Source organism: Nomascus leucogenys, chromosome 5, assembly GCF_006542625.1.
Source record: "Nomascus leucogenys isolate Asia chromosome 5, Asia_NLE_v1, whole genome shotgun sequence".
Taxonomy (NCBI): domain Eukaryota; kingdom Metazoa; phylum Chordata; class Mammalia; order Primates; family Hylobatidae; genus Nomascus; species Nomascus leucogenys.
The window spans coordinates 46,725,261-46,738,051 of record NC_044385.1 but is presented as its reverse complement, the minus strand read 5'-3'; the positions used below and the strand labels follow the sequence as shown (position 1 = coordinate 46,738,051).

Below are 12,791 nucleotides of genomic sequence, written 5' to 3'. Positions count from 1 at the left end.
GCTGTGGGTAGGGCTGGACTCCCTGCCCTGACTTTCGCCTCCTCCCAGGCCTCTCCCCTCACTCACAGCGGCTCCAACCCCTCCTGTGTGGGAGCAGAAGGCAGGTGCTTACATCCCACCCTCTCCGCAGTCCTGCCGTGCCTCCAGGCCCTGGCGCTGCCTGTTTTTTTTTTTTTTCTTGAGACAGAGTCTCGCCCTGTGGCCAGGCTGGAGTGCAGTGGTGCGATCTCGGCTCACTGCAACCTCCGCCTCCTGAGTTCAAACGATTCTCCTGCCTCAGCCTCCCAAGGAGCTGGGACGCCACCACACCCAGATAATTTTTGTATTTTTAGTAGAGACGGTGTTTCACCATGTTGGCCAGAAGAGTCTCAGTCTCTTGACCTCGTGATCCGCCTGCCTTGGCCTCCCGAAGTGCTGGGATTACAGGCGTGAGCCACCGCGCCGGGCCTGCCCATTCTATTCTGCATTCCTTCCACCTTCCTTGCTCTGTGAGGCAGACCTCTGTTTTCTTCACTGCATGGGAGGTGTGTGGTGTCCGGTGTCCTAGGGCCCTTGAAGTTAGCATGTCTGGAGGAGTGTGGGGCTCCCTGCCCCTCCGCTGACATTCAGAACTTAGAAAAGCCACACCCTTTTGTACCTGCCCTGCTGGGCCAAAGGACGCCCTGCCTTGGTTTGTCTCTGGGCTAGCCGACCCGGGCTTTTGTTGTGCACCTGCCCTCTGCCCCTGTCCTCCGTAGATGACTCCTGCTTCCCTGGCCACCCTCAGCTCAGCAGGGACCCAGGAGCCCCAGTGCCATGGCAACACCTTCCATAAGTGGCTCCTGAATGTGTCTTTGATCCCTGAGGCCAGCGCTGGGTCTGTCCTGGTTACCACGTGGCTGGCGCGTGGCCTGGCATGAGGGTCGCTGAAGGGGCAAGTGCGTGAACGAAGGCGTCTCAGCTGTGCCCTTCCTTGGTTTCTTCCTGACTTCTCTGGCCAGCTCTTAGGTTAAAATAAGTCCTGCCTTATTTTAACAGATGTTTATTAAACATCTGCCCTGGCCAGGCCCTGAGCAGGCTCCAAGGACTCTGCGCTGAACACGGTAGGCGCCTCCTGGTGCCGGTGGGTGGATGGGGGAAATTAGTTCCAGTGTCCCACATGTGACTGCCTAATTCCACATGGGATTTGCATGTGGAAGAGGGAAACAGAACAGACCTTTCCTTCTGTGAGAGGGACGCTGGCATGGACAGTCAGGATGGGGAAATGAGAGTAGAAGTTACTCAGAGCTACTTTAGGGCCCAGCACATAAGTTAGAGATACTTTGGGGCCTGGCACGTTGGCTCACACCTGTAATCTCAGCATTTTGGGAGGCGGATGCTGGAGGATTGCTCCAGCCCAGGAGTTTGTGACCAGCCTGGTCAACATGAGACCCCTGTCTCTACTTTTAAAAATTAAAAAAAAAAAAAAAAGATATTTTGGGCAGAGAGAAGTGGCTGTGCAAAAGTGGGTGTTTGCTGAGTTTTTTCAAGGAGCAGAAAGGAGGCTGCAAGGGTATGAGGGGCAGAGGGCCTGGGAGTTTGTGTGTGTCTGAGGGGGATGGGAAAGGGAGTGTTACTTGGGCTGTGAAAAAAGCTCTTCCTTGCTGTCTGGTGGGAGTAGAGGTGGGAGGCCTCCAGGCCAAGGCAGGTGTGTGGGGCCCCAAGGCCCAGCTGGTGAGAGAACCTCACAGCTCCCAGGCTGTCCTTCCCCACCAGCCTCCCTGCCCTTTGCTATCCTGACGCTGGTGAACGCCCCGTATAAGCGAGGATTTTACTGCGGGGATGACTCCATCCGGTACCCCTACCGTCCAGACACCATCACCCACGGGCTCATGGCTGGAGTCACCATCACGGCCACCATCGTCCTCGTAAGGCAGGAGGGGCTCAGAGGGACTGGGGAGGGGATGGGGTGGGGCACAGCCCTGCCCTGGAGGTCCGCATGGGGCTGGGGGACACAGCCTTGTCCTGAGTGGTACCTATGGGTAATAGGGCCCCCTTTAGAGTCCCCAGCTCTCCAGCAGCCTTGGGGAGGCCCGTGGGGAGGAGTGAGGCCCCTGGGCTGACCGAGACCCCCACTGGTTCCTGCGGCTGCCCCACTTGCAGGTCTCTGCCTGGGAAGCCTACCTGGTGTACACAGACCGGCTCTATTCTTGCTCAGACTTCAACAACTACGTGGCTGCTGTATACAAGGTGCTGGGGACCTTCCTGTTCGGGGCGGCCATGAGCCAGTCTCTGACAGACCTGGCCAAGTACATGATCGGGCGTCTGAGGCCCAACTTCCTAGCCGTCTGCGACCCCGACTGGAGCCGGATCAACTGCTCAGTCTATGTGCAGCTGGAGAAAGTGTGCAGGGGAAACCCTGCGGACGTCACCGAGGCCAGGTGGGTGTGGACTAGCAGCCTTCACTCTTGGGGGGAATGGGAGCTGAAGAAGGCCCAGGAGCCAAATCATGAAGAGCCAGCAGGCAGCTGGCCAGGCAGGAGCCAGACCTCAGGGTTCCGTGGGCCCCACAGACACTGGGAGGCCGAGGGGAGCATGCCCTGTCTCCGTCTCCCCTAAATTTCACACCCTGCCTTCTTCTGCACTATCTTTTTTTTTTTTTTTTTTTTTTGAGACAGAGTCTCGCTCTGTTGCCCAGGCTGGAGTGCAGTGGCATGATCTTGGCTCACTGCAACCTCTGCCTCCAGGTTCAAGGGATCCTCCTGCCTCAGCTCCCCGAGTAGCTGGGATTACAGGCACCTGCCACCACACTTGGCTAATTTTTGTATTGTTAGTAGAGACGGGGTTTCGCCATGTTGGCCAGGCCGGTCCCGAACTCCTGACCTCAGGTTATCCACCCACCTCGGCCTCACAAAGTGCTGGGAGTACAGGTGTGAGCCACGGTGCCCGGCCTTCTGCACTATCGTCTTACCATCTCTACTGATAAGTCCTTAAACTTTTCACCTAATTGTTGACCTTTTTAAAAAATTGAAATAAAATTTGTGTCAGATAAAAGTCACAATTTTTTCCATTTTAATGTGTCCAGTTCATTTTTAGTACATTCACAATGTTGTGCAGCCATCTCCTTGACCTAGTTCCAGAAAATTTTCATGACATCAAAAAGAAACCCCTGAACCTGGGGAACATGGCAAAACCCCATCTCTACAACAAATCAAAATGTTAGCAGCCACGATGATGGTGCACCTTCACTCCCAGCAGCCACGATGGGGTACACCTGCATTCCCAGCTACTGTGGAGGCTGAGGCAGGAGGATCCCCTGAACTCGGGAGGCAGAGGTTGCAGTGAGCCAAGATGGTGCCACTGTATTCCAGCCTGGGCGACACAGCGAGACCCTGTCTCCAAAAAAAAAAGAAAGAGAAAAGAAAAGAAAATAAAAAGAACCCTTGTGGCCGGGCGCGGTGGCTCACGCCTGTAATCCCAGCACTTTAGGAGGCTGAGGCGGGCAGATCACGAGGTCAGGAGATCGAGACCATCCTGGCTAACATGGTGAAACCCCGTCTCTATTAAAAATACAAAAAATTAGCCGGGCATGGTGGCGGGCACCTGTAGTCCCAGCTACTTGGGAGGTTGAGGCAGGAGAATGGCGTGAACCCGGGAGGCAGAGCTTGCAAGTGAGCAGAGATCGCGCCACTGCACTCCAGCCTGGGTGACAGAGTGAGACTCCGTCTCAAAAAAAAAAAAAAAGAACCCTTGTATCTGTCAGCTGTCGCTCCTCCCCCAGCCCCAGGCAACCACCACTGTCCTATTTTCTGTCTGTGGATTTGTCTGTTCTTAATGTTTCATATAAATGGAATCATACACTATGTGGTCTTTTGTGTCTGCCTTCTCTTTTTCTTTTCTTTTCTTTTTTTTTTTTTTGAGACAGAGTCTCGCTCTGTTGCCCAGGCTGGAGTGCGATCTTCGCTCACTGCAACCTCCGCCTCCCGGGTTCATGCCGTTCTCCTGCCTCAGCCTCCTGAGTAGCTGAGACTACAGGTGTGCGCCACCACGCCCAGCTAATTGTTGTATAAGTTAGTGCATTCTTGTATGTTTTTGAAGTTCATCCATGTTGTAACATTCTGTCAGTTTTTGCTTTAAGTATTTTGGGGTTCTGTTGTTTAGTACATTTACCTTTGTTACATATTTTTGAAAGATTGACCATTTCATCATCATAGAATGAGATATATGAGTTTTGTCTCAACAATTTTTGTCTTGATGTCTATTTTGTCTGATATTAATATAGCTATTCTGGTTCTCTTTTTGTTACTGTTTGCATGGAATATTTTTTTTTCCATTCTTGAACTTTCAAGCTGTCTATGTCTCTGACTCTAAAGTAAGTGTCTTATACCTAGCATAAAATTGGGCCGTGTTCTTTAATGTATTGTCCAATCTCTGATTTTCTTTGAGACAGAGGCTCACTCTGTCACCCAGGCTGGAGTGCAATGATCTGAGCTCACTGCAGCCTCGGACTCCCAGGCTCAAGCCGTGTTCCCACCTGAGTGTCCCGAGTAGCTAGGACTACAGGCAGGTGCCACCACATCCAGCTACTGTTTATTTTTTGTTTTTTGGTAGAAACAGGGTTTTGCCATGTTGCCCAGGCTGGTCTTGAACTCCTGAGCTCAAGCGATCCGCCCACTTTGGCCTCCTAAAGTGCTGGGATTACAGGTGTGTGCCACCACACCCAGCCAGATCTCTGACTTTTTATTTTTTTTGTGTGTTTTTTCATTATATATTAATCTTTTTATTGAATCAAGGCATTTAATGAAACGTTGACTTTTAATTAGATTGTTTATTTATATTCAATGTAATTACTGATGAGGAAGGACCTCTGTCATTTTGTTTAGGTTTGCTTAGGTTACATCTTCTTTTTTCAGTTCCTCATTACTGTCTTTTTTGTTTGTTTGTTTTGCTTTTAATTTTTTTTTTCTTTTAGAGATGGGGGTCTTGCTCTCTTGCCCAGGACTTGAAGTCCTGGGCTCAAACCATCCTCCCACCTCTGCCTTCCAAGTAGCTGGGACTACAGGCATACACCACCACATCCGGCTTGTTTTTAAATTTTTTTTGTAGAAACAGGGTCTCACCATATTGCCCAGGCTGGTCTCGAATGCCTGGGCTCAAGCAATCCTCTTGCCTCAGCCTCCCAAAGTGCTGGGATTAGAGGTGTGAGCCACCAAGCCCATTCAGGCTAAATAATCTTTTTTTTTTCTTTTTTTTTTTGAGACAGAGTCTGGGCCCAGGCTGGAGTGCAGTGGTGCAATCTCGGCTCACTGCAACCTCCACCTCCTGGGTTCAAGTGCTTCTCCTACTTCAGCCTCCCCAGTAGCTGGGATTACAGGTGTGCGCCACCATTCCTGGCTAATTTTTGTATATTCATTTATTTTTATTAATTTTATTTTTTGAGACAGAATCTTGCTCTGTCACCCAGGCTGGAGTGCAGTGTGCAGTGGTGTGATCTTGGCTCACTGCAACCTCTGCCTCCCGGGTTCAAGAGATTCTCCTGCCTCAGCCTCCCGAGTAGCTGGGATTACAAGTGCATACCACCATGCCCAGCTACTTTTTTGTATTTTTAAGTAGAGACGGGGTTTCACCAAGTTGGCTAGGCTGGTCTTGAACTCCTGACCTCAGGTGATCCACCCTCCTCAGCCTCCCAAAGTGCTGGGATTACAGGCTGAGCCACCGCACCTGGCCAAATAATCTTAATTGACCTATTTTCTTTCTTTCTGTCTTTTTTTTTGTTGTTGTTAATTGACCTATTTTCTTTGTTTTTTTTTTTGAGTTGGAGTCTTGCTCTGTCACCCAGGCTGGAGTGCAGTGGTGCGATCTCAGCTCACTGCAACCTCTGCCTCCCGGGTTCAAGCAAATCTCCTGTCTCAGCCTCTGGAGTAGCTGAGATTACAGGCATGCGCCCCCACACCCAGCTAATTTTTGTATTTTTGGTACAGACGGGGTTTCACCATGTTAGCCAGGATGGTCTCGATCTCTTGACCTCGTGATCTGCCCGCCTCGGCCACCCAAAGTGCTGGAATTACAGGATTGAACCACCACACCCCCGGCCTGTTTTGTTTTGTTTTAAACTGGGTGTTTAGAATATTATAATGTAGCAACTCTGGAAATATGATCCCACGCCCTCCCCCGGGTTTGTTCTTGCTGTTTGTTGCAGTAGTTATTTGTTTAATGACTTTTCTGGTTGTAAAGTCTGTATTTTTTGTCACGTGTGGCCGTTTCTTCCTGTTCTTTTAGCCCAGTGGTCAGTGATAGTTCAGAGATTTCCTTAAACATCTGGAATCAAAAACACCCATAAAACCCTCCCAGAGTTTGTAGAAGGGTCTGTGTGCATGTGGGGTCAGCCCTTCCACGGTTAAGCACGTTTTCAACTCTGCCTTAGCTTTTGCTTACTGTGTGTGTGGAGCCTGAAGGCGGCCAGACGTGAGCGCTTAGCTTCGGGCACTGCAGGCCTCTCCTGAACTCCTGCACTGCTCTGTCTGCGGTCCAAGCCCTCATCGCCCAGAGCATTTTATTCCCTGGCCTTTCCCCCGCTCTGTTTGGTTAGTCTGTTGTTTGCCTCATCTGCTGTCTATGGCCCCAGGCAGCAGAGAATAATAAATGTGTTGTGAATGTTTCCTACAAATGTCCCCCGGGTAGCCCCTCAGCACTGGGAGAACGTCCAGTCAGGTGAGATCAAGGCCAGCCCTTGAGCCATACTCCCGTCCACAGTTGCAAATAAAGTCTGTTCTTGGAATCCTCAGGCCACCACAGTCTAGGCAGTGGGAGAGGGACAGGATGAGTTAAAATGCCACAAGGCCGTTTGTTCTGAGATTTAGCTGGTTTATCTTGCTCAAGTCTTCTGGTGGCTGCAAGCTTTTGATTAGTTCCAGAAAAGTTGATTGTGACTTATTTGCCATTTTTAAAAATTGCTTTTGAAGTTTCTTGCTCTGCTATTTTCTGTCTTTCTTGATGTCCTTCACTGAATCTTGAATTTATATAAAAATAAGTCTTCCCTCAGTTCCGCAGATGGGAGAAAATCCTGAAAAGAAACACGGTGAAAACGAAACTGTGGTGTTGCCTGCTTGCCAGACACGATTGTCTGCCCTGGGTTTTTGGTTCAGGCCTCCGAGTCTTCACAGATGAGGCATCTCATGCCACAGCCCCAATCAGAGACTCTTATTCCATTATCAGATAACTGGAACGGAAAAGGGGAACAGTTTCTGCTACTGGGATTTGACTGCATCTAACAGCAGCAGCCTCCGTGTCAAACCCTCCCTTCTGTGGGTGGGGCGGGGACAAGGGGGAGGTTGGAAGACGCTGAGTGAGCCACCTGCTCCTTCTCCTTCCCCAGGTTGTCTTTCTACTCAGGACACTCTTCCTTTGGGATGTACCGCATGATGTTCTTGGCGGTGAGTCTGTTTCTCCGGGGCTTGCTTGTCGGGGGAACCGTGGCTAAGTCACTCCCTTCCCTGGACCTCAGTTTTTCCAGCTGTAAAATGGGTGGGTAGTGGTGGTGGTGGGGGCTGATTTTTTTCTAAAAACGGGAGGCCCTGGGCTGACTGGTGTTTGCCTCCAGCCTCAGTGCTGCCATTTGTGCAGTGGGAGGGGGAGCACCCGGCAGGCACACAGGCTAACACGTCCTCTCCCCACTCCAGCTGTATGTGCAGGCACGGCTCTGTTGGAAGTGGGCGCGGCTGCTGCGACCCACAGTCCAGTTCTTCCTGGTGGCCTTTGCCCTCTATGTGGGCTACACCCGCGTGTCTGATTACAAACACCACTGGAGCGATGTCCTTGTTGGCCTCCTGCAGGGCGCACTGGTGGCTGGCCTCACTGTGAGCTTCTAACCCTAACTCCATCCCCCGTGTTGTCCAGAGACCACTCCCCAGCCAACCCCAGTGCTGCCCTAGGCACCCTTCCCCCAACCCCAGTCCATCCCTGGGATCCTTCCTTCCACCCCTGGTCCTCCCCTGGGACCCCTTCCCCCCAACCCCAGTCCTTCCCTTTACCCCCTCCTTCTCCCCATTTCTCCCCTGGGACTCCTTCCCCAAACCCCAGTCCTTTCCTTTACCCCCTCCTTCCCCCCATTTCTCCCCTGGGACTCCTTCCCCAAACCCCAGTCCATCCCTGGACCCTTCCCTTCCCCCCATTTCTCCCCTGGGACCCCTTCCCCCCAGCCCCAGTCCTTCCCTTTACCCCCTCCTTCCCCCCAGTCCTCCCCTGGACCACTTCCCCCCAGTCCCAGTCCTTACCTGGACCCTCTTCATTACCCCCAAAGTCCTCCCCTGGGATCCGTTCCCCCCAACCCCAGTCCTTCCCTGGACCGCCCTCCATCCCCCCGTTCCTCCCCTGCACCCCAGTGCACAGGACTCCTTTCCATGCACCCCAGTCCTTCTCTGGACCCCTGGCCCTGCTGTAGTTCTTCCCTGGGCCTGTCAGCTCCTCAGTGCTCCCCACTGGTCCTCCACTAAGAGCGCTCTCTTCCCACCCCAAGCACTTTTCCTCTCATTGCCCACCTAGGCCCCTCGCTCCCACCTGGGACCCTGTTCATCCCCCTCCTGCTCCCGCCCATGTCCCTGGTACCTGGCCGGCCCCTTGCCCATTCTCACCTCCCTCCGCTCTACCAGGTCCGCTACATCTCAGACTTCTTCAAAGCCCGACCCCCGCAGCACTGTCCGAAGGAGGAGGAGCTGGAACGGAAGCCCAGCCTGTCACTGACGTTGACCCTGGGCGAGGCTGACCACAACCACTATGGATACCTGAACTCCTCCTCCTGAGGCTGGACCCGCCCAGGCAGGGAGCGGCTGTGAGTCCAGCTGAGGCCCACCCAGGTGCTCCCTCTGGCCCTGGTTAGGCACTGAGGGCTCTGGACGGGCTCCGGGAACCCTGGGCTGATGGGAGCAGTGAGCTGGCTCCGCTGCCCCCTGCCCTGCACTGGACCAGGGTCTGGAGATGCCTGGGTCGCCCTCAGCATTTGGAGGGGAACCTGTTCCCGCCGGTCCCCAAGTATCCCCTCGTTTTATGGGGTTAAGGAAGGGACCGAGAGATCAGATAGTTGCTGTTTTGTAAAATGTATGTGTGGTTTTTAGTAAAATAGGGCGTCTGTTTGACAAGCGGGCTCAGTGCCTCTGTTCCTTATGGCCGGTCTCGGACTGTGTTTCTCACGTCAGAGGGCTCCCCTGCTGGGCTCAGCGCAGCTCAGGTGTCAAGCAGACTCACCTGCTGTGATGGTAGAAGCCAGAAGCCAAGCCCACCCCTTGCGTTTCTCCCACACAGTGCTGGGGTCAAGGGTCAGGTGGATCGGCATGCACGAGGGTCATTTCACTGCTGAGAGGGGCCTAAACAAAAGGCTGCTGCAGGTTGAAGGACCAGCCTCCCTCGGGGAGGCCTCTGCCCCAGGTTCCTAGTAGAGGCTTCCGAACAGAGGCCCTTGGGCTAAGAGCACAGTGTGAGTGAGCACGTGGCTGGACGCCCCCAGGGTCTGAGTCCGGGTGGGGAGGGCAGCATCCCTGGGAGGTCCGCCGGGTAGAGCCTGTTGTCAGGCCTGAAGGATCACACACAGGATTTTAGCCTGGAGCCGACGCTTCAGCCCCCTTCTGAAGGTTCGTCCAGTCCCTGTGTCCTTTAGGCCCAAAGCTGGTCCCTCTGGCCCGAACCCCTCCCCTCTGCTCTTGTCAACCCCTGTGCACCTGGGGGCCACACTTCTGAAACGGGTAATTCAGGGGCTGGTTTCCCTGAAGTGATTACAGAACATACAGAGCTTACTTTTTCAACGGAGAGTAAAGGGTAAATTTGTTTTTTTACAGTGGGTAACTTAAGTATCTTATTCCCCGGCCCCTGCAGGGTGTTCCTGTCAGGCCTTAGCCTACGGGGAGGGTAGTGTAGCACTGGGTGGGGAGGGCAGGGGCCAAGATGCAGCCTGGGAGCCCCACCCTAGGGGCCAAGATGGAGGAGACCTGCCCTTGGCGGATGGGAAGGAAGGTGACCCAGACACTGCAGAACTGTCGCTGAACGTCAGGGACTTGGCTCCATGCAGATGTCAGAGAGGTTCTTGGCCAAGAAAGTCACACTGAAGCTTCCCAGGGCCAAGGAGCTCAGGTATCCCAGGACACAGACTACCAGGATGTATCTGGGCTCAGAATGTGAGCCTCTGGCAGTGGATGGGGGAGAGGCTCCCAGCCAGACCCAGCAGACAGAGTCACTTGGATCAGGAGCAAATGGGAAAGACGCAGAGGCCCTGATACCAGCCAACACCTCAGTCTCCTCCCAGGTGCAGTGGCCTTGAAAGCCAGGACCACAGTGAGGGTTGAGGGCAAGTCTGTGGACGCAGCTTCAGTGCACATGACTCGTGTGGTTTGCTGGGGGGCAGGTGGCCATGTTGGGATGGCCAGTGAAGAGTAAGGAGCAGAGAAAGCTCGGGGTGAGAGAGATGACGCAGCTGAGTCCAGCTGTTGGCCTTTACTGGGGGAGTCTCCGTGCTTCACAAAGACCACCGGCACCACAGCTGTGAGAGCAGAGAAGGAAAGAGCTGTGCTGACCACAGCCATCCCCAGAGGGTCCTCCAAAGCCAGAAGAGCCCAGCTTTGGTTTGGGAGCCAGTGGCCTCTCGCTGTTTCTGTGCTGCCCAGCTGGACCGTGCATGCACTGGTCTGCCTCTGATGAGAAAAGCCGAGACACTGTGTGTCGGGCTCAGGAATTCTCACGGATTCCCAGCACCACGAGAGCAGACACGCTGGGAGTCAGGACACATTTCTCTACCCACATGGAGCAATGGGGAAGCTCTCGTGCATAATTTTAGGTTTATGCTGCCCACACCCTTATGGTTTTATGGAAAAAATAGTATTTTCTCTCATTGTACAAGGAGGGCATTTTTTTCTGTTGTTTCTCGCAGGAAACTCAGATTCTTAGCCATGTAAATATCATTTCCCATGGCACTGTACTCCTGGCCGGCATTTCTCCCACCTTCCGAGGCTAATTGGTTTTTTAAAAACTCCTGAGTATTTGATGAGAGGCAGAAATTTTTTTGAGCTTGTTAGCTACAATATGTTATTGTGGTTTTGTAGGAAGTCATACGTACTTTTTTTTTTTTTTGAGACGGAGTCTCGCTCTGTCGCCCAGGCTGGAGTGCAGTGGCGCGATCTCGGCTCACCGCAAGCTCCGCCTCCCGGGTTCGCGCCATTCTCCTGCCTCAGCCTCCTGAGTAGCTGGGACTGCAGGCGCCCAGCATGACGCCCGGCTAATTTTTTGTATTTTTAGTAGAGACGGGGTTTCACCGTGTTTGCCAGGATGGTCTTGATCTCCTGACCTCGTGATCCACCCGCCTTGGCCTCCCAAAGTGCTGAGATTACAGGCGTGAGCCGCCGCGCCTGGCCATGTACTTTGTTTTTTAGACAGGGAGTCTCATTCTGTTGCCCAGGCTGGAGTGCAGTGGTGTAGTTACTGCTCACTGCAGCCTCGACCTCCCAGGCTCAAGTGATTCTCCCGCCTCAGCCTCCTGAGTAGCTGCAACTACAGGCGCCACCACCACACCCACTTTCATGGTTACTTTTCTTATATGTGCATATTGAAGTATTTAGGAGTGAAATTTTGTGATGTCTGCAACTTAACAATATTTCACAACACAAAAACATGAAGCAAACATGGCAAAATATTAGTGGCTGTTAAGTCTATGTGCTGTGTATGTGGGTATCACTATGCTACTCTTTGAAAAAAAATTTTTTTTTTTTTTGAGATGGGCTTTCGCTCATGTTGCCCAGGCTGGAGTGCAATGGCACGATCTCGCCTCACAACAACCTCCGCCTCCCAGGTTCAAGCCATTGGCTCCTGCCTCAGCCTCCGGAGTAGCTGGGATTACAGGCATGCACCACCACACCCAGCTAATTTTGTATTTTTAGTAGAGATGGGGTTTCTCTATGTTGGTCAGGCTGGTCTCGAACTCCGGACCTCAGGTGATCCGCCCGCCTCGGCCTCCCAAAGTGCTGGGATTACAGGCATGAGCCACTGCGCCCGGCCTGAAAAAGTTTATCTTAAGTCAAAAAAGGAAAACTCTGCCTGAGAAAATTGGCCTAAGTTCAAAATGTCATTACCTTTACTTTTAGTGGGACAATATTTATTTATTTATTTATTTTTGAGAAGGAGTCTCGCTCTGTTGTCCAGGCTGGAGTGCAGTGGCACGATCTTGGCTCACTGCAGCCTCTGCCTCCTGGGTTCAAGCGATTCTCCTGTCTCAGCCTCCTGAGTAGCTGGGACTACAGGCATGCGCCACCTCGCCCAACTAATTTTTGTATTTTTAGTAGAGATGGAGTTTCACCATGTTGGCCAGGCTGGTCTCGAACTCCTGACCTCAGGTGATCCACCCGCCTTGGCCTCCCAAGGTGCTGGGACTTTAGATGTGAGCCACTGTGCCCGGCCACATTATTTAAACTTTTAACGTTAGTTATTAGGACCTGATGCAAGAAGGCAGTGTTTCCTTGACTTCACACGGCAGTGGTGTGGCCTGTGGCCTTCTGGACCGCGTTGGTGATGGGGATTTGGGGGTCTGTGAGCCCCCAGGGGTGGTTCAGCAGTGTGGCCTGCGGCCCTCTGGACCGCGTTGGTGATGGGGATTTGGGGTCTGCGAGCCCCCGGGGGGGTTCAGCAGTGTGGCCTGCGGCCTTCCGGACCGCGTTGGTGATGGGGATTTGGGATCTGCGAGCCCCCGGGGGGGGGTTCAGCAGTGTGGTCTGGGCGTTTTCCCGGAGGCTTGTGGAGCCCCAAGCCTGATTGTCTGCCCCCAGTGCTCTCGGCTGCTGACCACCTCCTACAACAGGAAG

The 12,791-nt window shown here is 53.1% G+C and overlaps 1 protein-coding gene across 1 annotated transcript; it reads left to right on the top strand.

Moving 5' to 3' along the window:
- Nucleotides 1-737: 737 nt before the first annotated feature.
- On the top strand, nt 738-9,092 carry LOC115835047 (phospholipid phosphatase 2-like). Its single transcript, XM_030812444.1, has 6 exons — nt 738-885; nt 1,735-1,886; nt 2,122-2,399; nt 7,334-7,391; nt 7,638-7,814; nt 8,607-9,092. The coding sequence occupies exons 1-6, from the start codon at nt 738-740 to the stop codon at nt 8,754-8,756; spliced, it is 963 nt and encodes a 320-aa protein (XP_030668304.1). The 3' UTR covers nt 8,757-9,092.
- The last annotated feature ends 3,699 nt before the right edge of the window (nt 9,093-12,791 follow it).

Coding starts and splice junctions, on each gene's coding strand:
- LOC115835047 (XM_030812444.1), top strand. CDS start 738: ATGACTCCTGCTTCCCTGGCCACCCTCAGCTCAGCAGGGACCCAGGAG. Junction 886..1,734: donor GGTTACCACGTGGCTGGCGC/GTGGCCTGGCAT, acceptor CTTCCCCACCAG/CCTCCCTGCCCTTTGCTATC. Junction 1,887..2,121: donor TCACGGCCACCATCGTCCTC/GTAAGGCAGGAG, acceptor CCCCACTTGCAG/GTCTCTGCCTGGGAAGCCTA.